Source organism: Rhipicephalus sanguineus, chromosome 1 (assembly GCF_013339695.2).
Source record: "Rhipicephalus sanguineus isolate Rsan-2018 chromosome 1, BIME_Rsan_1.4, whole genome shotgun sequence".
Taxonomy (NCBI): domain Eukaryota; kingdom Metazoa; phylum Arthropoda; class Arachnida; order Ixodida; family Ixodidae; genus Rhipicephalus; species Rhipicephalus sanguineus.
In genome coordinates, this window is record NC_051176.1 from 149069280 (window position 1) to 149095574 (window position 26295).

The 26295-nt window shown below is 49.2% G+C and overlaps 1 protein-coding gene across 1 annotated transcript in view; it reads right to left on the minus strand.

Moving 5' to 3' along the window:
- The window catches only part of LOC119400133 (nuclear hormone receptor FTZ-F1), a 338767-nt gene that overhangs the window by 12132 nt on the left and 300340 nt on the right, over positions 1–26295 (minus strand). The window contains exon 5 of the mRNA XM_037667112.2: positions 2859–3117. Coding sequence (XP_037523040.1) covers positions 2859–3117 — 259 coding nt within the window. The remainder of the gene's footprint in view (positions 1–2858; positions 3118–26295) is intronic.

Here is a 26295-nt window from a genome sequence, read left to right on the forward strand (position 1 = left end):
TCATATTTGTAATTAATGAGCCACAAAACCGCACACAATGCAGGCCTAAATCTCGTTAGTTTTTGCTGAGTGAGAAGAATATTAAAATCTGATGGGCTCGACTCTTTTTACTTTTTTCTTTTTGGAAACAAGAATAAAACAATTCTATTGTTTTCATAGAGTGGATTAAGCACTGTATAAGGGAGCTGTCTTTTTCCTAAGTTTTCATAAACAGAATTTCGCCTATACACCTAGACAATGTAGCAATGGCTCCCCTGGTCAAAACAACAGTTCATGCAACACCATACTGACAATGATACAAAAGCTGGATACTAAGAAAGCTTTAGAATAAATTTGAACATAGAGCGATGTTTTCCAGCACTAAGGCAGAAAATGTTTAGTTCTCAGTTGCTATGTGAAAGGTTGACCACCAAGCAACACCTTTGGCCACAAGTCGACAAAACCACTTTTCCGATGGCTCACCTCCAAGCACACATTCAGCAACTTGTGGTTGACACACTGCGTGGCAAAAATGCATCAGTGTTTGCCAAGCCAAATTAAGCATCACTGGATATTAGTGTTTCTCGTTCACACAGCTGATGGATGGATGGATGGATGGATGGATGGATGGATGGATGGATGGATGGATGGATGGATGGATGGATGGATGGATGGATGGATGTCAGAGTAGATGAATGCAAGCAATAGTAATACCAAAGAAACTATGTAGTCATGGACAACACCTAACATATACTACTAAATGCTCCTTGAATTGCCAAAAACAAGACTGCCCCATCCACCTTTTTCACAAAGGAGTGAAGCATACTTATTGATATGATGAAATTTAAGCATTAGGTGCAGTATGCCAGTAGCGAAAATGACAACTCGCTGACTGTATAATTGAGAGTCAAAACAGTTGACAGCAGCACTACAAACTTGAAGGTATTCTTTGCTTAGAAAACAAACGCAATGTTTGCTGTACTGGCCTTATGCTACAAATTCTGTCAAAGAACACCGCCATGCAAGCCATTCGAGATATACATGAACAAAAAACAAGAGACATGCAGACATGGATGATTTCAATGCTGAGTCAAAAATGAATGAATGAATGAATGAATGAATGAATGAATGAATGAATGAATGAATGAATGAATGAATGAATGAATGAATGACAATCTAGACACTGTACTTGAGAATACACATATTGAATAAAACGGAACGGCTGCCTGTTTGTACCTTGGGTCAGCTGGCTTCGTCATCTAGCAAGAAAAATGTAAGAAAGGGCCTTGGAGACTTAGGAGCCCCAGTTGCAAGCAATATTCAGCAACTGCAAGATCTCGCAACGACCAAATACAGAAACCATGCCCCAAAGCTAATATGTGTTTGAGCAGCAAAGCAAGCAGGAGGGGACAGATAAGTTTTTAAATGTAAAAAATGTAAAAAACCACTTCAATGCTTATACTCTCTTACTGCCTAAATGCTACTAGGATAACATACACCTTATCTTGAGTGCCTAAAGGAAAGCTCTTATTTTTTCTTGCTTTCACTTAAAAAAGAAAAAAGACCTACACTACAGTTCAATGTCTGCATAAAGTCACCAGTAGCAACAGTTCACTATCAATAATGCGCACTAATATAAGATAGCCTGACTGTTTTTCTCAGCTGGATTTTCATTAAATCTCAGGGCAGTGCGCTAACACGAAGTAAATGAAGTAAAATATGAAGCAAAGCGTAGTGTCACAGCAGAAATAAAATTTCAACTAAAACAAGATGGGATGCATAAGTGGTGCATTGCTGTCTGCTAACATGTAGAAGCAGCCATCTGAAGTGAGTGGGTACTTCTCAAATGTGCACTTCTCGTGGAGGCACCTGAAATTAGAGGGTTCCAGAGGATTTGTACTGAAGGATCTGGTACAACAGCCAATGTGAGACTCTAGGACCTAGGAGTGTCTTCCAAGGTTTGGGAAGCCAGATATCGAAATGAATGTCAACTGCAAACTCGTTTTAAGATGTCTATACTTTTTCAAACACTTTCATTCAACTTCTGAAAATAAGCTATATTTTTAAAGCACTCCATTCATTATGCAACATTTCCTAAAATAAGTGCTTAGATTTATGCTTAATAATTCTAAAACACCCTACAGTAAACAATACAATTAATGGTAACACATAGCAGTGGTGAGAAAAAGCAATTTTCACAGAAAAATTATGACTCCCTATTTCCTGAAGGGTGCCCTGTGATTGTGTCTTAAAATACAGCGAGATTTGAGCTGTGTTTTGAACACTGCTAGACTGTAAAGTAAGATATGTATAAATCAATAATGGTAATGCATCACAAGCATAAACTTCCACACCCAAGGAAATGCTATGGCCCCTTGCATTAAAAAATTCTAATTATTAGACTTTGTAACGTGGAACAACTTCATTTACAGCCAGGTACGAGATGAACATATTTGCCTACAGTGCAAACAAATTAGATTGAACACAAAGGAAGGAGATAAGTTGGTACACACGCACTTGTAGTGACTTGCCGAACTTAAGTACTCTGCTTCTTCATAAAGACAACTCAAGAAAAGCAGAGGATAGGTTGTAATGCAATGGACTGCTTTTAAAAGTGAGTGATATGCAAGTAATGCAACAAGTAGCGATTACCGAGAGGACCACTTCAACTTCTACGAAAGCACAGTTTATTTTTAAATAAAGGTTTGCTTTCTTGACAGCTGCTACCCCCACTCTAACCTTGTTATTGTACAGACAATGTTGAGCCCAGTTTTGTTGGCAAGAACATAAGTGCTTAATCTCATGAAGGGGCCATAGCAGAAGGCAGGAAGATGGACAGGCATGCATAGGATAGCAAAGCAGCCAAGCTGGCAGGGCACCTGGGTTGAGCAGGAGCAGGAACTTGAGGCAGACATAGTCGACAGGGTCAAAGCGCAGCTCCTGCAGGCGAGCAGTGAGTGCATGTAGCTGGTCCGCCAGCGCAGGCAGCCCCAGCAGTGCCAGTGACACGAGCGAGAACTTCTGGCCGTTGGGTAGGGTGGTGTCATCTGGCAAGCCATTGTGCAGCCGCTGGTGCACATGGTCCAGGATAAGCATGTCACTCCACGACTGCTGCAGCAACTTCATTTGGTCATCCACCTGGGTAAGTGACAAATCCATGTATTAGTAAACATACCTATGTATATTAGCAAACATTTCAACAGGTGAACCAGCCACCGTAGGCTTGGCACACACCATGGCCATATAAAATACGAAATGCAATATTTTGAGCACGCATCCTTCAAACATTCTTGACAATCCTTTAGTGTACAATAATGGCATTGAATTATACCTGTGCCACACGGGCACAAGAAATGACATTAGTAGTTAAGGCATTAAGTTCCTCAATGACATTTTTTTCGGCGGAGCTGCCACACGTCTAAATTTAATGGTATTTGACCAGATGATGTCGATAACAGTGACTTTTGAAATGAACAATTTTAGGCTAACAATACAATATAAACACTCATTTTAACAACTCTAATCTGTGTTCAGGGATAGCGAAATGTAGGGATACTGAAATGTAGAAGTAAGCATACTATGGCGCCACTAGCTTGAGTTTGTTCCTATATTGTACAACATTGCAACTGATAACAGCGACTTCGGTCATTGCATATGTTGAATACAAAACCCGGAATCCCACATGGCGCCTGTCATGTCGAAGCCTTGCAATTGTGAAGTGAACTTCCCTAGAGTGTGACTGAAAAATAACATGCAATTTGTTAAAAGACAAGTATAACATATTTTTGACATAGTAGATGCTATTTCAAATGTTTTATGCGTAGCTTTGGTGTCGAAAGTACGCGTTTCTCAGTCGAATGGGTTCTAGCGACGGCATTAGGGGACAAATGACATTAAGGTGAATGCCATTTGATTTGCCCGTGTGGCACCGCGCAAATGGCATTAAATCCTAAGGCATTAGGAAGTTAATGCCATTTTCTGTGCCCGTGTAGCACAGGTATTAGTTCATTATTCTGCCCAAACTTTTTACTCACAAACAGCAACAACTGTTATTTGTATGGCAATTATATGCATTGTAAGCACTGTTGCTGCTGTTGCTGCGTGTGCATGCTAGCGACAGCACATGTGCAGCCCATGCAGAAGGTTTGGGGGTCTCCAAGACACAGAGTGCTTGGCCGCAAGAACAATGAAGCATGGACACACAGCCAGTGCTATACTCAATCACCTTGGTGCTGCATTCTGCAGCTAGCATGAGCATTGTATGTGCACACACTTTATGCACACTGGTGTTTCTACTCAGCTATGACGTGTATGAACTGGTCTGAACAGCAAGGGCAGTGGACATCATGCCAATGCTATCCAATATTTCATGCTGCCAGTTTCCAGTCAGTTTCATCTCATATACTATTAATATGTAATGCAGCACCATGCACTGGCGCTCCCCATCATGCCAGCCAGGGGGGGTTGGGGGGTTCGAACCCCCCCCCCCCCCCCGAGATTTTTCAATTTTGCTTGCGTATATATACACGCACACATACAAACGCATGCACAAACATACATAAAGTATGGTTAACCCCCCCCCCCCAAAAAAAAAAAAAAAATTTCTGGCTACGCCCCTGATGCCAGCATTGCGAGACTCCTGATCACTAGCCGCTATTCCTACTGCTCAGGTAGAGTGGTCACGTGGGCTGTGTCATGCCATCATGTCAGACCCATGTTCAGTTAGAAAACCATCAGAGGCATACAAGTGCAATGCTAAACCTTCCAGTCACTGCCTATGTTCCGCCCCTTGGGCAAAGCTGCCTTTCTTTTGTTTCTTTTAATAGCGGACCTGTTGAAGCTAGGCAAAACTCTGGGTGGCGCTGACACAATCTTGGACAGGTATGTGCCACTGAAAGCAGGTATGTGCCAAGCAGCTCCTCGTATGCATGCATATATTATAGTATAGTAGAGCAAGGGAGTAGGAAAGCGAAGTGAGGTTGAGGAGCAGGGAAAATAAGAGGTGAGAGGGTAAAGCATGGCATTGCATGGTATAGCAAGAGGGTGGGAAATGGAAGTGGGGGTGAGGAGGGGGGAAAAGTAGAGCATAGCATATAGCCTTGTATAGTATAGTATAGCAAGGAGGTGGGAAAGAGAAGTGAGGGTGAGGAGGGTAAAGAGTAAAGCATAGCATAGCCATGTACGGTATAGTATAGCAATGGGTAAGAAAGGGAAATGAGCACGAGGAGCAGGGGAGAAGGTAAAACATAGCAGTCTTCTATAGTATAGTATATAATATAGCAAGGAGTTGGAAAAGGAAGTGAGGGTGAGGAGGAAGAAAAGGCCACCAGCTCTGCTGTTGTTTCATCAGTCTTCACACCACTAGTGCGTAGCTGCCCCTTTTTTTTCTTTTTTGAAGTACACAGGTAGTCCAGTAGTCCAAAGAAACAACTATATACAACTATCCCGACTTTGCACAAAGGAATGGCAAATCCTCCACTGCACAACATGGATATTGTCACAACTTTTACTTGTGAAGTAAAAAATTACATGGCAAGTAAAAAATTATTCTAGTCTTACAGAATGCATGTAATGTTGCACATTTTCCTGATTAATTTTGCTATGCTCCAATGTTGTTCAGATACTTTAGCATACAAAATAAGCTACCTAAACAAAACTGTTAAAATGCCTCGATCTGCACAAGGCATCTGGTACCAGCTATGCCTGCTACGAGGTTACAGCTAACCAGGTTGCAGGTACGCCAGAAATTTATACGGGGGGGGGGGGTCTGACTCTTTTTTTATGTAAGTTAGTGTGTGTGTTGACGTGCACACACACCCCATATTATACATATATATATATATATATATATATATATGCACACACACCACATACATACATACAAAATGTAAAAATAGGAGGGGAGATGAACTCTGGCGACACCAGTGCCAGGTTGATTAGGTTGATTATTCACAACTGATACTTAAGCAAAACATACACTTATTTGCTTCACTAGCATATCTACTCCACTTTACGCGTAACAATGCTTTCGTAACCACTGCAAATTTTTCCAGTTGCGCTGCAAAGAGCGTTGGCCAAGGATAACGTAATGTTTAGCGACACATAAAGATAGATGCTGACAAAGGTACTAGAGACTGCATTAAACCATCAGGACGCAACACTTTATACCAACACGTACGACGACGTGGCTAGGCCTAACAAAACCAAATGTGCAACAAGCTCGCTCGTCATCGCCTTGCGGGTCACGCACACAGGGCAAGTACAAAGAAAAACAACAAAGCAGGTACACCGCAGCGTTGGACAATTAGCTGTCGGCCGCACGAAGTGCATAAACGCAACCACGACAACGGCGCGTCACCGAATGCCGATGGCCAAATTCCGTCATATCCGCACGCTCAGAGGCGCGCGCTGCCCCTGCCCACGTCGACATCTAGCGGAAAGGGCAGGGGGCTGCACAATGGCGGTTGCTTCCATATTAATAATTATACGCCAAGACAAAGATGGCGCTTGCGCAAATGGCCGTGGATCGTGTCCAACTGCATTGTCTAGGCTGCAGGAAGAGAATTGGGCCGCAGCTCCGTGAGGAAACAAGTGCGCTTTGCTGGCCTGCCGACGGCAGAACGAGGGACAGGTTGAAGAACAAAAGAGCGCGCCAACAATGTGCCCGCCTTACGCCACCCGGAGTCTTTTTTAAAAGCTCAAATCCCGTTGCGCGGCTGCGTCTAGATGGGGGGCCGTAGTGCGCGCCTTCATTTGCCTATCGTTGCATCGGAAGTTCTTAACTGCCTCATTTGCCTGCTCTCCCTCGTTCCACAAACCTCGTCCTAGCCACGATGCATCGCGCGCACATGCACGTGACAATATTTCTTTGCATGCCATATGATGACACGGGTGTTACAACATATCTCCCCGCCCTCGAAAACATGAATGGACAATGATAGTAGCCAGACGGCACGCCGCGCTTGCGCTATTCGGGAATTATTGGAAGAATGATACCGGGATGTTAGAGGTTCATTGCATTATATACCACGCTGAAAGGTGAACTACAGTTGCTATAACATATGCATTAAGATTACTTGGGAGGAAGGGGGTAATAAGGTTGCACACGCAGTAAGATTACATAAGCATTTGGGCAACCGTGCTGTTCAAGCGAATAACCTGAGCTTTAATTATGAAAAGGGGGCCAGTCCACACTTTCAGCCTAGATCGCGTTCATTATTGTACGCGGCTACTCTCACTCCGGCTGCAGCCGGACAAGGCAGGTCCCCGAAGCGGATGTGTGCGCTGCTCGCCCCAGCGGACCGCCGGATATTCAAACGGGGTCGCTACGCGCCATGTATCCGGCCAATTCGGTCGAACAGCTACCACAGGGGCTGGAAGGTTTGCTCCCTCGGAAAAAAAGAAAAAAGAAAGAAAGAAAGAAACGGGACGAAAAACAACGCACTCGGCTGGGAGTCCGGACTAAGTCGTCGGTACACTTTGTCCGACGTACCTTCCAACGCGCAGCTCCGACGTTGTCACAGGAGTCCTTTCAATGAATTCGAGAACTATGCGACGCGGAAAGAAAGCGCTGTCGGGAAGAATGGCATTACTTCGTCACTACGGCGTTTAAAATGCGCAACTGCGCGTTTGCGCCACTAATGAAAAGAAAACGAAACAACGCTCGCAGTGCCCCACAGGTTTTTGGGCAGAAAACTAAAAAGACTCCGTATGTAGCTACGACGGCACAGCCTTCAATCGGGTTGGCAATTTTACGCCAATGACGCCCGGCGCTTCACGGCAAGCACGTCGCACACATCCGGCCGCCGTGCGCACGCGGCGGCTCGTGGGGGCACCAGCGAAGAGGAGAGGCCGGTCGGGAAGCGGCGAAAGTGGCGAGCGGCGCTCAATCAAACACGCACCGCCGGGTCCCGCAATGCAACGGGCGACAAAAGATGTAGGCCGTCTGTGAGTGACAGCCGCCGCTTCGACGCCGACAATGGCAGCGCGGGTGCCCGCCGCTGTAACCATCCAAGTTTCGTTCGCCACGCGGCGGTACGACACGACCCCGTAAAGGACCGGAATGAAACGGCGCGTTGAACGCACCTTTGCCATGCCCGCGTACTTTTGCACAGGCCTACCTCGCAAACGCACAAAGAGAACCGCTAAGCTGGTCGAATGCGCGTAACCTTTCGCCATGAATGTCAGTTGGCAGCGCTGAAACCTCTGTGCCCCCCTCCCCAACCCCTTGAAGTTTCTGCGTGCGTTGGATGCCTGGCAAAAAGCGACAAGAGCTGCAAAACCCGCCAGCCTCCTTCAACCACTGCATCAGGATGACTGGCACGCGCGCGGATGTTTCATGGCGACACGTGACCACGACTTCCAATTTGCGTGATATAATGAGCTTCCGGAACGTTATATATATTTGGATTCAATTACTCTAATTACAAGTACTCACCATGCATAGGAAATGAACAAAGGTTCATCCTACAGTGCATACTTTCAATGGAGTCTGCAGGACATTCATAATAAAATAACATAGCGGACAGATTTGTTGATAGTGCAGCCTAATTCGTGACACAGAGTGCCGAAAAGCTTTGAGGGCATGACTGAAGGACTGATCCTAGCTGAGCGCTGTAAAGAGGCTTTTCCACACATCTAACCTGCCCTAACAAAGCCGGTCGAATTCCCGTCAGAAGGCAGCCACACCGGCCCACACGCGTGTTGAAAGCTCGGAAAGTGCGAGTAACGGAGAGCGACGGGCGTGTTGGCACTTTAATTACAATTCTGTTTCGAGGTCTATCTTGGTTACATCAAACAAGGCGCGTGGAGAAGCGCGCTTGCAAGCTCTATGATATATGCAGTCTATAGGCACACTGCAGTACGCGGATAATTCTAGACTGTGACCAAGCGGAGCTGTTTGAACTGAATCAAATGCACAGAAGAGAGGCGTTCTTGAAGCCTTATTCAATGGGATGTGGTCGGGGTCCCACGACCTCTAGCCCAGCTAAAAAACCCGCTGCTTATGCGACGCCAGTCACGCAACCAAAGCTAAATATAAGATATATGGACAAAGCCGTTATCATATAGCTTTAGGGAATATATGGTGATTAAACCTGATTCGGCAGCCATCAGTCAGCTGCGAGGAACAAGCCGCCACCACTTTATACCACGCGAGTACCATTATCCATCGCACGGTTGGTACAGCCATGGCTAAACTGGGAAAGCGCGCCCTCAAAGTCTTACGCATCAAGGGCTTGGAGAATTTGCGCCCTCCGATCCTTCGTACCGGAGTCCGGACGGTGACGGGAAGAGTGAGAGATGAAAGTTCGACAGGAGAAAATGAGTGTATAGAGTGTATACTTACATATTTATGTTTACAAAAAGTCCACATAAGCTGGTCATTTAGCGATTGGCGTGAACGACCCGAAATAAGAGTGGGAAAGCCGTCACTCTGCCGCCACATCTCTCATTCCCCTTGGCATACAAGTTCTGGTCGAGAGGCAATGTGCCCTGCCCCAGCTATGGTAATTCGGCATGATCAGCCACTGACCAAGTGGTCATAAAAAAGAAGGAATCTTCCTCCTTAGACAAGGGAGAAAATAGGGAGTCACAACAGACAAGCATGAGAACGACACTGACGCCACGGAGTTTTGCACTGCTGGTTCGCATCCGCTGCGTAACAAAGTAGGCCGCTTTGTGCCCCAGCACTTTCCATGGATGCCCGGCCAAACACACCAAAGAGTCTCCGCCAGTGGACGCCAAACGTTAAGGCGCAGCCTGTTCGCACAACGACTGCGTGACGCCCGCGGCCGTTGTTCTCAACTAAGAACAGACATGCCGGGTGCGCGTATGCCTCCTCCCCTCCTTTTCCCGTTCAACGAAGCCGCCATTTTCTTTTCACGCATCTCTCGCCTCCGGCTCTTTCGACGCGCAGTCATATCCGTTCGGCGCTGACGGCGCGCGATTTCCGCGAGGAGACCCAAGAGAAACCACGTGACTGACCCACATAGGCCTCCCCGGACGCCTGTCACGTGACGGCCTGTGCAAGAGCCACAAACACACAGGCGGGCAGCAACGGAACGCGACGAAAGAGAGTAGGGCCGAAAAGACTTGAAAATGTGGAATATATATATATATATATATATATCTTTTTGTCCACTTTTCTTTCTTCACAATTACCTTACATTTATTACTAAAAACATCCCCTATACTTTCCTTGGAATTATTGTCTGTTAGTTCTCATTAATATTGTGTGTGTGTATATATATATATATATATATATATATATATATATATATATATATATATATATATATATATATATATATATATATATATATAAAGTGGGAGAGCGGGCCGAGAGCGCGGCGGCAAATGTTACGCAACGAACGACGACGTTACTCAATGCGCTCCTTTCACAAGAGCCGTCGCCGTGGTTACGCACACTTTACATTTCAAACTCGTTCGCTCGCTCCATATACTGGCTACTCGCACCGACTCCTGGGCAATCAATCAACCGCGTGAGGTAGCGGCAGAAGGTGCAGCGAAAGGAGCACTGTCTTCTACAATAATTTGCTAGCTGTCTTGCCGAGCACCAGCCAATTCAAATCGCCGCCTTTCCCGCCAGCGAAATGCGCGCGCGGTGCAGACGACGGCCCTGCAACAGTGCTCGATCTCGACTCCCGTGTCGCTGTTTACTTTTGTTCAGTTATTTTTTCACTTATTCAGTTCTTTTTTTCCACAGATCCTCCCGCTTTTTTGTCGCCACTGGCTGGCTGGCAATGAGGTGCACCGAAACGTCAACTCCACGGGAGGACCTCGTGTGGGCGCCTCTAATCCGTTGACACCTGAACGGCTTGCAACGGTCACTGAAACGCGAAATGATGCAACTTTCTTTTTTCTCGCTAGTACGCAACTTTAGTCAAAAGTACATGGACCGAGCTGCTACCTCGTTTCTTCATAACCGGTACATTGTTATACGTGTAGGAAATACGGGCGTGGCAACGGCACAGCCAAAGGAATGAAAAACAAATACATCGAGACTGCGCTGTTGTTCCTATACACCGGAGAAATAAACCGGAAGATCGTGCTCCATAGGGTGGCGCTCAGCCAACGTTACAGCGCGTGCACAGAGATTGTTCGACACCAGCGAGGTCAGTTTCATTCATTCGGTGAAGAAAGAGAATCGGACTGGAAATTCGATCAGATGTTGAGAGCTGAAAATGCGCGGCGGTGAAAAAAAGAAAAAGAGAGAGAGACCGAGATCTTCAGCTCGAGACCGCGGTGAACTAATCTCCCATCATTTGTCAAATGTTTAAAAAAGAAAGAAAACGAAAGAGTGCGCCAGCGTAACACACAACCAAACCATTACTGAACATGAGAATTGGCGTTTGTGTTGTCTTGACTTCTCTCATGTGTCCGTGTTTCCACGCCCAGTCTTTTAAAAAATAACACCATCTCCCGCTAAAGGGGACCATGAGGCGATGCGAAGCCGGAGCACTTGCACGATCGCGTTCCGTTGGCGATCGCTGGGCATGCTACCGACCTCGCGTCGTGGAACGCAAAGAGGGACGCTGCGCGCGTCGTATCTTCCATCTAGCCTGGCCGTTAATTCTCACAGGGCGAGCGGGGAACGCGGTCAACAGGCGGGCGAGAGGGGGGCAGCGTAGGAGAGGAGAGAGAAGGGGAGGGGACGCGCATGCGCTCGAGCTCACCGCGGCGTTGCGCAGGAGAGAATTTCGGCATGTCTAGCCCGCGTTTCAGAGGAAGAGTGGAAAGGGGTATGGGAGAAAGGGAGGGGAGAGGGAAAGTGGAGAGGGTATGCGCATGCGCAGTAAGGGTGGTCACGCCGCACACCACCACCACCGGATTGAGCTCCGCCTTAAGATACTTCGCATATAAAATGAACACCTCCCAACAGGCCCGTAGCCAGGATTTTTTCTCGGGGAGGGGGCACTTGGTGAAGGCCTTGACTATTTGAGAAAAACACCTATTTTTATTGTTTTCAATAAAACAACCCCTTCGACAAAATTTCGGGGGGGGGGGACGCCTAGGGCACCCCCACCCCCCTGGCTACGGGCCTGCCTCCCAACTAGCTCAGCTCTCTGTTAATATAAGAATTGAACAAGCTCAGTGGCGTTTATAGGGCAAACACATGCAGGAAACAGTATGCTGACTGATTAAGTTTAATGTTTCGAAGTATACAGAGGGTTAGGGACGCCGTAGGGGAGGGTTCTAGATTAACTTCTGACCACCTATAGCATGCACTAAATCTCAGTGCACGAGTGTTCATGTCTAATTCGCAGTTAGGCACAACATTTGAAGTCGCGGTTTCGTTAAGATAGAGCGTGCTTCAGTGCAGGACAGTCGATGAGAGAAGCCGCATGAAACTTTAAGACAGATTGTTGTCGTCAGATGCGTGTATACGAAAACAGAACGGTGGACACGACGACGAGTAGAAAGCGCCAGACACTTGAAGCTCGATATTAACAGATGCCGCACAAAGGCTTGGTTGCACTCATTTCTATAGACGTTGGAGCACTGTAATCGCCTTCCCCGATAAATCGCTTACACGCAGACATTGTTTTGCGTGAATCTCACACTGTATGAGCTAATAATTCCGCATGCACTGAATTCGTTATTGATAAATTCTAAGCATACAAACTAATAAATAAAATGAAACAAAAACATCGCTGTGCTGTCGCACCACTGGCACAGGGAGCACGCAGAGCGAGCCGCTCGAATAGCAGAAGCCGAACAAGATGCACGCGGTTCAGACGTAGGGAAGTCGGTGCCATCATCAGCACGTTGTCGCGACGAAGCGGGGCGACGGCGTAGCGAAGGGGCGGTCGGTCGGTATAAACAAATCTACGGTGATGCGCGAGAAAGAGAGAGCGACAGCAGAAATGCGCGAGAAAGAGAGAGCGAGCACCCCCCCCCCTTTTTTTTTTTCCTCCCAAGCTATTTCTTTTGTTTTCACGTCCGTTTCGCGGCATCCCTTTCCTCGGCTCGCGTTTATAGGCGAAGTTATTTCTGGACAAGGAACTGCCGCTGCTTTGCCGATTACAGCACGCGTCATTTCCGCACCTTAATCCCCATCACGCTATACAGAGCTCGGAGCCGTGTAAGCAAGGTGCACGCTGCGCGAATTCCGTGCAGAAGACTCCTACCCTACACCTCGATGCAAACGCACCGTTTTCATTCATCTCTCATACGTAAGAGAATGAAAAGCAATGGAGCGTCAAGTGGCGAAAAAAATGGTTGCAGACAGTTTGGTTCGCGCACAAGAAAGCCGCTCAGGTGACCGTTTCAAGAATATCTGAAACATGTAACAACGTACGCTTAAAAGCAACAATAACCAAGCGTGGCCTTTATTTAGAACGTGCCATATTGCTCAACTAGGTACAAGAACCAAACGTTGGACGCGTGTTGTTATTGCTGCGATAGCAATTATATGACCACTAAACGCGCATTTCTGCTGTCGGCGTCGCCGTGAGGTTCATTTATTTATTAAGTCCAATGGCGATAACGTCGCCCCGCGCGTCGAATGTGCTATGTGCGAGTGAAAGCGCGCCAGGGCAGACGACGATCGCGGCGCAAGCGGAGAGGAAACGCGCCGGCTCTCTTCCGTCGCGCGAAAGGGCTGCGCGGCTCCGGCAGCAACTGCGTACTTTGAGCGCCCTATCTTGACAGGGATCAGGAGACGGCTCATACCTTTGCACATGCTGTGATCTCATCGCTCAGTTTACGCTGAAGCAATAGAGAGGACCAAAACCGCTTCGGTTACTGCAGCGACCGTGTTTCCTTATACGCCAGCGTTTTGTTGAGTTACGCCAGGTCGGATGCTAAAGGAGTTGGCTGCTAACCTTACTTAGTAAAACATTCCAATTTGTTGCTAAACGTTCATTGCTTCGCCCTTGCGGCGAAATTGACATTTTAGTACATGAAAAAAAAAAAAAAAAAGCGCGAACGACAAAAACGAAGAGAGGACTAAACGAATTAGTATAGTACATTCAGCGATATCAGGAAGGGCGAATACCCATCCGAAGCCGCTCTACATAATCGCACTGCGCGCATTTCTTCCCAAGTTCTGCAGTGAGTCATTACGTGCACTTCCCCTGAGGTACATCGGGTGGTTATTTTTGTTTCTTACATTGTCAGTGCGATATGTCTGAGGAGCACTCTCCCGCACCAAAAAGAAAGGGAGCACTTCATCTGCCTTCAGAAATTCTTGGAAATGAGTCACTGCCATTTGTTATGTTGTTCTCCTATGAAAGAACACCGCACGGAACGTTTTTTTTTTTTTCTTCTTCTTCTTTTCCATTAAACGCGCACACAGGGAAAACTATCGGCTTTGAACACAGGTACAGTTACCTATCATGTTGACGGATAATTCTTGCTTTCAGTAGCTGCAGTTTAACTGATCAACCAAACGTTGGCGACGAAGAGCGCTATAGATATTACGCACGTTGGGATTTTCCAGACATCGAGAGACAATCTGGTTTTATAATCCGAGTTCCAAGCTCCACTCATGTCGACTGCGTGGAAGAGTGCTTACCCACGCGTCGCAAACACTGCTCCTCCTCCTCCTGGCCGGTTTTCGAAGCCCAAGCGCGGGCCCCTTCCGACAGCGCGTGTTGCACGCAAGAGAAAGGGACACGACGCCGGCAGCGGACGTGTGGGGCGGCACAGGGGACGGACGCGGCAGAGTCAGCGAGTCGGAAAAGAAAAACAAGGCACGCTCTTGCCATTTTCGCGCGGCGGCCGCTGCACGTTACGGGGACGTTACTGTAACTATCCAGGAAGCGGCAGCCACGTTTACGGCGAGGAGGCGGCCCCAAGGCCGGCTCGCAAACGATGCGTGCGACGGGGCGTCGTGCGCAAGCGTCTTAAACGAGCTGTGATTCAGCGAGGCAAGAGGGTTTGGTAACGCGGTGACTAAAAAAGAAGAATGAGCGCGGGAAAAAAAAAAAAAAAAAAACATCAGTAAAGGAAAAATACGAGACAGACGTCCGGCTGCGCAGTGAGGGTGGCAGGCGTTTGACGGGAGGAACACACATGCGCTGTGACAGTAACATAGTTCCGGGGGATGGTGCTGCTTAAAGGGACACTAAAGGCAAATGACAATTTATGTCAGAGTGAAAGTTCAATGAGTGAGAACGTCTAAAACGTCAATATTATTAACAGTAGTGCACTACTAATCCAGAAATTAAGGTAAATGTAGGACACGATATGCGCCACGAGTGGGACATTTTGGAAATGATCCCGATGACGTCAAGAGTTCCGAGTTCAATTAACCACTAGTAAAAAAAGAACCTTCCGTGCATCAGAAGACGCAATAAAATGCTGTTTGTTCGTTTCTGTTTGATTCATGGAAAAATGCTCTTGGCGTTACCATGGGGAACGGTGCGAATGGTTCAAAAGTTCCGTTTTCGCCGAGCTGCGCTTCGCTCACGCGGTCGCGTCTCAGTCGTAGTTTCGGTATCGCTACTGCTGCGTATGCTTGGCTCTCGCTATTTTCGCACTGTTGATACTCTACTTCTGCTGCTGACCAAGCTAAGCTCCGTTGCAGTGCACTATACAGTTTCGGAGCGGGCCGTAGCTGCTTCTTGGCAAGATTGATGGCTGCTGTTGCGCAAGAAACCGTAGCGTCGGTGGCGGGGCAGTAAAGGCGGGCAACGTTGGACACGGCAACTGCTACGTCAGAAGGACCGTTCAGGCGGGTGATTTGAAGTGCGCTAACGCTGTGTGGACCACTAAAACCACTTTCAAAATAAGCATTTCCTTGGCACGAAACAAGCACTACAAGGTTTCTGGAACGCTATTTCAACAATCAAAGTCGACTTAATATTTGCCTTTAGTGCCTCTTTAACCAAGTTTTACTTTTCGGCGACACGGTGTGCAAGGCTATCGGCAGGTCAAGGCATGTTCGAGACTTGGACCCAAATCCAGGTTACAATCGAACCTTCCCTAACGCCCCTCTGGCATTTATATGTAAACGGGGGAAAGAAGACAAGCAAGAAGTAGCATATACTAATAGCTAAACATGTCCCTGCGCTGCTCCCGTCTGGATCGCGTCGTCCAAAGCTGCGAAAGGAACCACAAAGAAGTGTTTTCCTTTATTCCGACTAGTTAGTTAACGGTGGTGCAGACGCCGTACACGCGATATAGAACGCTGGACGAGTCCCCCGACAGGTCGGTCAGCTGCTCGCAAGCGCGCTCTCTGCGCGGGCGCCAGAGAACGGTGCCACGCGGGAAAGCGCGTGGCCGAAAGAAGGAATGGATATTTCATTGTCGACTCTAACCTCGACCTCAAAAGCTGACACGGGGGAGGCCAGGAGTGAGAGAGAGAGAGGAAAATCAGAATGGAACGACGCCATGCCCATCCTTCTCCCGGCGGGTGCCAAGTAGAACTGCAGGGCAAAGCGGCAGCTGGCAAGAAGAGGCACACGACGACCGCTGCCCACCCCTTCCTCCTAATAGCTGGCCTGCTTTCGGCCTTCGACACAAACAGAGCGTCGCCGAGAAGGCACGAATAAAACAATCGGGGCACAGGAAAGGGGATCGGAAGGAAGAGACGCCCAGCGGCAGAAAGGGAAACGCGCGCGCCCCTCTATGTGTGTGTCCGTTTAATTCCGGCCCGAACGAGGTGCGCTGGGATCCGGTTTATCCTTGACCGAAATCGGCGAATAAAGAGCGGCTGCGCGGCGAGGAGACAACCGCCCGGCGAAAAGAAATAATAATAATAATAAGGCTCCATTTGCACAGTTCATGCATGTGCTCTTTTTATTTGGCCGATATTGAATTACCCTATACTTACAGCGTAATCCAGTTATACTTTTTACGCCGGAGAATTCGGATTAATATAATTGGAATCGCGCCCATTGTGAAAACTGCAATGAGAATTTAAAAGGAGCAGACACATTCGTGCATACCTCACAAGTGAACATGTTTCGCTTGTTTTGGAGAGGGAAAGGTGCTAAATTGAGTTCACTGTCAGAGATTCATGCGTTTGCTTTCCCCGGATTTATCGGTCCCCCTGCCGAATCATATCGATGGTCCGCACACGCCATAAAGAAGGCGTTGTGCCGAAGGTGGCTTAGGGCTAACAACCTCTGTCGTGCACTCCTGACACAGTACACACCGACAGTGTCCACACACGAGACACTCAGTGCGAACACTGTGGGCTCGATCGCCACCTATACTCGCCATTTTGCGTGCCAATTCAGCGATGCCCGAGCTTCGGTTGAAAGAACGAGAGCCTGGGGAGAAACACGTGACGCAAAAGAACGCCGAACTGAAGCGGACGAAAAGCGGGGCGCACGAATTCGCGCATATATGAAACGAGAACTGAAAGGGGACGCAGCGCGTAGGCCGGCTTCGACTGTACACCATGCCAAACTGCGCGTATACGGGCGAAAGCACTTGGCGCCCCCAGCGCGGACGGGCACTGACAAGTATTACGCAAACAGGCGCGAGAGCGTGTCATTCTCCAAAGAGTTATCATCACCGCACCCTCACACTCGTATAGCGGCAGCGGCGCGTCGGAAGTAACCGCCAGGAGGCCTAGATAGCGCGCGCTCCGCATTCTCCGCTACACGAGCCCAACGAGACGAGAGTGCGTGCGAGCTCGCGTATACAGGCGCACGCACATACACACATTCAATTTTGAGGGACGCCGCCCCGAGCTGGATGCGAGGAAGCAATGCGAGAAGAAAGTGACAGATTGATCACACCCCTCTTGCCCGAAGACTCCAGATCTCGGTTCTTCTCCGCCTTGTTCTCAGCTGAGTGAAGAGAGAGCAAGGAATGCGCCTGTGCAGAGCGTGCACGTCATTAAAAAAGCGTTTCTAGGTCGGCGAAAGCAAATTTCTACCCAAGTGGTGCGCGATTCTCCGCGTCAGAAACGAAACGGGCGGACTGACGGGGCGCCGTCAAGTGCCGCAGCTGTATAGGTTTCGAAACGTCCCCCTGTATCACGTGTAATATCAAAAGGGAGCGCGCACTCTTCACTGCCGGTCGTGAGGCGTCCCGCGCGATCTTCTGCACGTGACCTGCCCTGAGGCAGCAAGCCGAACAATCGCTTTTACCGACTCGAGAGCACTGCGGCAAGGGGCCCGCCCATGCACGCACGTTTTTTCGCGTCCTCCTTTTCCGAGAAATTCATCGCGAGCTGCAGGGCTCGAAATTTGACAGCCTATAGAGGGCGGATAAGTGGCACGGCTCCGTGCCGGCTTTGCTCGCTTGTTTTTCCATGCAAATGGGCGAGAAAAGAACTGATAGTTAGACCGCATGTGTCCGCACAAATGTCGCATAAAAAAAGCCGCCGGTGGGATCGAGAAAGCCATTCAGAAAATATCCTAGTGAACAATGCCCAAAGCGCTAAATCAACCCGGCTACAGTGACTTGAGGCGACTGAGGAAAAACGCTAATTCAAGTTCCTTGTTTGCCGGTCGCTCATCTCGTTTTTATTGTCTAGAAGAGAACGGCCACTCGACTCGAAAATTCCTGCAAATGGCACCCGTTTCCCGTAACAGACAGCGTGGAATTAACTGGCGAAACGCTCATGCAAATAAGCCCCCCCCCCCAGACAAAAAAAAAAAAAAGAAAACTGAATAAATTATCGAACTCGTAACCGATATATAAATCACGCGGTTTCCACAAACCAACCGTACAGCGTGCTTTCCGCAGACGGATAATAATAACTGATTAACTTAAAAGCTAGCAACGAATAAAAACAAAAATTACACGTTGAAGAAAACAGACTTCGATTTTACTTTTTTTGTTTTGTTCAGTTTTGCTTCAAGTTTCAAGGGGAATAAAAACGACTAAACATGAACATGGTGCAGAACATGTCCAAATGCTAAGTGACACGTCTACTGCGAGCCATTTGAGAAAACATTACGAGGAGCCAAAACTCGATCTGGAAGTGTTTAGCGTAACTGTCGAAAAAGCGGAAGCAAAGCGCCACCTGTTGCATGCTGCAGCACAGTGTGACCATTGTGCCCCTCGGAGAGCCCAGCGCCTCCCTCCCCGTCTGCCCAACGTTTCGTCTGCCATTGCCAGATATCAAGCGCCATTAATGCGGGCCATCTGTCGCTGTCCGCGGCGGCATCGAAGAGGGCTCGAAGGGAGAGGAGCAAACAACAAAACAGCTGGAAGAAAGGGAGAGCGCCATTTCCGGAAACAGCCCCGGAGAGCGCGCGAAAGCAGGGGAGGGCGAACGCGGCACAACACCGGCGGCGGCCGCGACGCGGAAATAGCTCGGCGCGCCGCGGAAGGAAGTGGGAGAGCGAGAAGCGGGATCCGCCGCGCTTGGCCTTGAGGATGCTTCTCCCCTTTTTAGCCACGGTGTGCTGTTACGTCGGCGATGCGATGCAACGGGCGCGGCGGTGCGCGAGGAGGCATCTGTCCGGCTGCATTGCAGCGCTGCGCTCGCCGCCGCAGGGGTAATCATGGCACCAGCGTCGCTGTATTAGCTGCCCCAGAGCTTGCCGTGTAAGCGAGCGTTGAAGAGGGTGAATAATGGAAAGCGTCACAGTGAACGTGTGGCCGGCCAAAATAAGCTACGAGAGTAAGTTACGGAAACGACCGAGGGAAAAACATGAGCGTCTCATCAGTGCCTGACCACCCTTGCAAGAGAAAAGCAGAACGAAGAATATACGGTATATGTATAATGCAAAACGCTTTTAACAGACAACGTGACAGAAACTTCGCGTGTATTTTTTCTTCTTTGATTAGGAGGAGTGGGCTATGCTGATGAGACAGATTTCCCTACGGCGGCGGAAATGAATGAGCGCAAGGCGCGGCACTTTTCGTGGACTGCGAATAAGTTAAAAGTGGTAAATGGCGACAACGACGTATGGGCAGCTGTCAAGGACACAACTTCTGATAAGCGCAGGTAACGCATGTTCTACAGACCCATTGGTTTACACGCTACATCTACACACGACAGGACTTAATTGCAGACTCCTGACGCAGGACATCGGAAAACACAGATGTTAAATAAAATGCATTTTCAAACCGTATCCTACAACTGAATTGTGTGCGTGGAATCTTCGTCCGCGGAAGCACCCGGCTAGGACCTTTCAAACTGAAAATAGTGGCATCACGATGACAGCCACAGTTCACTTAAGGTAGAAAAAAATATATATATATGAACTGGTTTCAGGCAAGTAAAGCCCGCGAATCGGATGAGTAGAACTTTTGTTCGACGTTAACGTTATAAGCTGCAGTACAACAATTAGTAAAGCTGTGGTGCCCCGGAAATGAATACGGACGCAAGACACTACCTTCGTAAGACAGCTTCGTAGGAGTGGCTTTCCCTGCGGAACTCCGAAATGCTGCGGCGAAGCTGACTACATGCAATCCCACCCGACGGCGCCAAACACGGAAGTGGCACTCGCGGAAGGAAGTAGGTGAGTACGCGGTGCACTTGGCCTTGGGAGGGCGGGTGCCTTTCCTGTTACGATGCGGCGGCGCGTTACGTCAACGAAAGGGGGAAACGTGGAAGAGACTAAGAAAAGACCGCCATGCAAATGGGGTCGCGCGCTACGAGGAAAGTGCGAACGAAGACCGGCTTCGCGCTTACGCTGCTTCCTTCGAAGCGGAGCGTTTAGGGACCGCGACGTCGGGGCGAGTCCGACGACACAGCATGGGCCTGCACTCTTAATTTTTTCCTTTTAATGCGAACACCGTATGTAAGGGCCGCTGTGAACGGAAGCAATCGGCTGAGGCGGCAGAGGCCAAGGAAGGAAAACGGGAGAGAGGAAAGACAGGGATGTTAACCAGTTTGGCATAACCGGTATGCATGATGACGAAGTTTCAACGCAGCCAGCCATTCGGAAGCTTCTCTCGCTGCGAACGGCTCGGAAGCACGGATTCGAAATATGTACGCGCGGTAACACATCGCTACAGGCCCTCGGTTCCACTTTTCACGGGCTGTGGCAAGCATGCCGAGCTACGTACCAAGTGTGTAGAAGACGCTCAGATGGTGGACTGTCAGAGTTGCGTGAGCACTAAGGAGATCAAAAATCGGTGGCACCGAGCGTTATGGCGTGGACAGCCATGTGCATTGATCGCTCCGCCATAGGGCTGTCCTGAAGAATGTGCTTACAGAAATATACTTACGGAATTAATTTTTATTATGTGATGTGGAAAGATAATTTCATTAGACAGCAAAAAGTAAGTGAGACAGAGGGAAGAATCGCACTCTCTGAATGCGTGGCGTTTTGCGTAACAGCGGGACCGAAGTGCACCACTAGTGCGGCGCGTATGATGACCGGCACGTATAAGAACGACTTCGGCGGCGTTGCTGAAGTAGGCCACATGCGAAAACATGACTGCGCTCTCTATCTCATAGCAATGAACACGGATAAAAGAGTATATACACGAAACCATTAGAGATATTATATGACAGCAAACACGAAAAAGCTTTGTTTGCGCAGCTGGTACCGTTGTGTGATCGCCCTTGCAGCTACAGTCAACGCGACAAGTGCACAGAGCGCCCGCGTGTCCCAGTTCGGCGCAACGCACGCTGGCGCCACTCATTAGTGAAGAGATTGCGCCAAGAGGCTCTCGGCGTTAACATGGCTTCAGACATTCCGTTCAGCCTCCAGCAGTGAACGTAGCGGTATAGAGTCCCTCTCAAAATACAACCGCGAGCGGCTGAGCGTTGCCATGGAAATACACCCATCGGTGGCCGGGACACCGCGAGCATCGGCAGCAGCGAGAAGCAAGCAGCAGAGTTGCGGCTGCAGGCAGTGCAGGAGGGAGGCCCCCTCCTCGGCCAGGGCAAGTGGGTCGCGCGGGGATCGGAACGAGGTCACCACCTGCGCTGCCGCCGCCGAGCGCACCGGCAGCACGGGGGACTTCGCACGTCTGCGTCCCGCAATCCGGCATCCGTCGAGAGACCCGATCCTGGATATCCGAGAACGAAGTCCGCAGAAGAAACGATGAGGGAGGGGTGTCGGGGTGGCCCGAGGGAGCGCTTCCGATGATTGCTAATGAAAACATCCCAACGGACTTGCAAGCAAACCTTCGCAAAATAAACATCATAAAAAAGATCACAGCCCCAAAAGCTCAGAACAACTGAGAGCTTACACGCGGACGGGACAGTGGACATGTGCGGCTCCTCGGAAAGTTCCAGCGGTGTAGTCACAGTTACGACCCACGTCGTGATGATAAACGAAGGAGTCTCGTAACTGCATGTATAGGTACGTGCATACCAAGCACGAGAAACAGCGCAGGGAAGAGACGAGAATAAGGCACAAAAACAGTTCTGCTGCCGGCTTAGTGTTGCCAGCTTAGCGTTAGTGTGGCGGTGAAATATGTGTACTGAGATTAAACGTAACTGTTCTCAGGTTCCGGCTGGGAAGCGGGAAGCCTGAGAAACGATTTTACAAGCGTATCGTGCGTGCAAACGAAGCAGCCCTCGATTCGCAGCTGCCTTTTCGCGCAGTGCAGCACAGTGGCCTTGCGGACGCGGGCAACGCCGGAGCGCAGCAGCTGCACGTGTATAGCTGCCGGCCGCAAGGGCGTCGTTATGGCCCGTGGCTAGAAAGCGGCGGGTGGTGGACGCACAATTGCGAATGACTGAAAAATTAATTGTCATAGTCAGTGACGTGTCGCGAGTCGTACACTCAACCGTTAGATGTTTGAACATTCGTTAAATACAAGTTCCCACTCTTCCAGCATTCAGATATACCGGCCCAATGGATGAATAGAGAGTCGTCACTACCACAACGTCACAGAAGCAGATAACTATATAGGCCGATATAATGAAGCGATGACTTCCGCTCGATTCTATGCCACTCTGATCACACAACGTTCCTGGTCGGCTGATATCATTTATAACACGTGATCACTGACGATGCTAGAAAAGCGTGACAAACTGAAAAGCGATGGCATCCGAAAAAGAAACGCTACAAAATCCACGCCTCATACGTTTGCGCTTATTCTGAAGTGTGTTATAAAGGGCGTAAGGGTGGCTACGATTATGAAATATAATGTACACGGCATTTATTTGCACCTATGAAGATCTCAGGAGCACCTCTTCCAAGGAGGAGGGGGGGGGGGGGAGGAGACGAGCCCGGGACTTCGTGTTTGACAGCAGGAAGCCACTGTCATTAATATCACTACTCAAGAAAGAAACGATCGTCGATGGCATGTAGCTAACTGTCTTGTAAACTTTGCACCTGCAACTAGTACAGTCGCCAACGACGACCACAACCTGTAAGATGTGAAGAAGCAGGTAATGCTTCACCGCCGTTAATATTCACTGCATGCCGTGGCTATTCAGGAAGGCAAATAAATGTACGAAGAGAGCTACTTGGCACTGTCAAAATAGCCGGTACGGCACTCGACAAAACTCTTTCTCTGCTGACGCGTGCCGATCAAAATACACTGATAGGCCGAAAGAATGAAGAAAAAAAAATTGCACGCGTTCTGCGAGGCGTGGCATATCAGAGAGGGAGAGAGAGCCTCGAAGACGGCCCAAAGTTTGATTTTACATCGGCACTTGCCTCGTGGCTGCAGAAGAAACAACTCGCTTTCCGTTAACTTAATCGGGCAAAAAGATTCAGTCTATAGCATAACGAACGCCCATGCGCACCAGCAGCCCCGTTCCCTACGAGCAAGCGCACCACGCTGCGCCTTGTTATTAAGTGAGGGTCGTGCCTCCGTTGTCCGTGCACTTAGTGGCTAAGGCGAGGAGCTATATGACGCAGGACAATGCAGAGAGGTACAGGCACGGCTCACGCTCCTCGACGCCGTATTCAGTTCAGCATCGAGGGAAGCGCCTGTCCTAGCCACGAGACATTGGAGGTATACGGGCTGTCAGGACTATGAACTTCGAAACGCGCGTCTGGCCACGCAACGTGAGAGGGACGCATCACGCTGTGCCGTACGGATTCCTCAGCAATCCACGGGGGCCCTCCGATACACCATAGAGCAGGGAAGTGGCAGGCAGTGCGCGCCGCCAGAAAAGAACTATACAGCAGGAAACTGCGCTGGCCCCGATTGCTGCCCCCTTGCTGAGTGCCTCCGGCCGCCGCGGATGATGGGCGCTAGGCGCCGCGGGGGCCGTCTCCTCAAGCGCCCCCAGCTACGAGCCCAACTGTTGGCGGTTTATACCCAGGTCGTTAAATCGAGTACTGCTCTTTTGAGGCCAGGAAAACTCCGTGGGAAAAGACGCCGCGTTTGTTCACCCGCACTCACTGCCGAACTGAAAACAATAGGAAGCGTGCTGACTTCGCCGTCGAAGTCTCAAGAATCCACATCCTTCCGCTCCTTTGCCCGTCCGCCACTGACGGAATTTCAAGCGTGAAGAACGAGTCCCATCGGGAATAATTACTCTTCGCAGATGACGCCGTCTTCGCGCGGGAACCTCTCTGCTGATCAATGATATAGCCGCGGGCATGGAAGGGAGCACGATTTCATGGCGCAGGATCGACAACTGCCCTGGCTGCAACAGAGAATCGCTCAACGCCGCCGCAGGCAGGTCACGTCAGCTCCTGCAGCGGGGATCGACGCCCTGTGTCAATATTTAAGCATAACCGCGCGCACTCGTCGAGATGAGTGCGCGCATACACGCACGCACAAACGTGATATACCTCAGTAAATGCGGTGCGGCTTGCGGGAGTCGTTCCGTGCGGCGGTGTTTGCGCGGCAGAACATCTTCGGCATTTTTTCTTTTATTCTCATCTTTTTTTTTTTTTTTTGCCACTCTTATGTACCTCGCGATGTCACCACGTCTTCCGTCACGCCTCAACATGGGGAGGGTGGGAAGGGGTGGTGACTCGACAGCCAATCTTGACTTCTTTGCACGAATAGCTTGCGCAAACAGAAGAGGCGACAACGAGGCCTCGGGCGGGCTACGGCAAACAGGTGACGCGAATACGGGTCACGCGTCTGCGCAGAGAAAGCAAGCAAACCCAATGACGCGTGCTAAGGCAGGAAGGAAGCGGGCGGATCTCAACTTGAGAATGGACCAACACTCTACGAAACGGAAAGCCGAAAAAAAAAACGGCCCCATGGACTGACAACGGAGTGCAAGGGTCTCAAAAGTCATGGTATAGGCTATCGAATTGACGTTTCGGAGGATATGGCAAATTGATTACAACATCGGCACGGCGACGTGTGCATGCAGGGATAGTATTTATATATATATTTCATGAGTTATGAGAGCCGCACAAGAGTGCTTCGTGGCCCGCGACGTAGCGCGATGATGAGCGCTCGGAAGGCTGTGCCACTGTTAAAAAAAAAAAAAAAAAATGACAGGAACGGTAAGCGACTGCTCCGAAGAGAAAAAAAGAAGGAGCAGTCGATAGAAGAGCTGCAGCGGAAAGGCATGGAGGGGGACATGGGCTGCATCAAGAAGACGCCGCCCGTCACGGTTCGCGGAGACCGCGCGTATATAGCGCGACCTGCCGTCCCCAGACCACGGAGAAACAATAAATCCACTTCGCCCCGAGAGAGAAAACCCAGACCCGCGTGGGTCAGGACGACAGGAAGCCTACCCTAACGAGGTCGACAAAGGCGATGCCAGTGAATTCTCTGGCCGATACGGTATAATTGCCTGAGCTTTCAAGACGAAGACGATTTCGTTGTTTTCTCGAGACAAAATCGCCGAAGAGCTTGCTCCTAGGTGACAAAGCGGACGCAAAAAGTGAAACTTTATGTCTGACTGACGAAATTAAATTAAGACACCACAAGAGGAGACATAATAAATGCAAACGAGTCGACGGTTTATTAAGAAATTAACGTGTTCTTACATGAGGGCAGTAAGGTGCAACTATGGCAATTTTCACATATACAATGACATTAGATAGAAAGAAAGAAAAAAAAAAAGCGCGACGCCGAGCAATGGGCACCACAACAGTCGAAGTGGCGAGGGGTCCGCGATTCCTCCATCTGAAACCACCCGACACTTATGTACTTTGCGGGTATAGCTGTAGCAAATGAGGTCCGGAGCGATTGCGGCTGGTGGAAAACAAAGAGATAATAAAAGTTTAGTTGACTTCGGTCGCCCAAACATCGCAACGCCACGCTGAAATGAGACAAGTGCGTGTTTACTTCAGGTCATGCGGTGTATAGAGTACGAGGAACGCCCCATAAATCTCGGAAAGCACTCGCTAAGGCAGTTTCTCGCATGCTTCGGTACTCGATGCTTCCTTTATTCGTTACGTCTCGCGAAGAGAGTACGGGTCCTAACAAGAGGTAACTCCAGATGGCGTGAGAGAGATCGCTGGTCTACATGTGTCGGATTACGGGAACACGTGTGCCTATGCAGAATGAAAAGCCAGTTATTTACTTGAGCGGTCGAAATCGGGACGA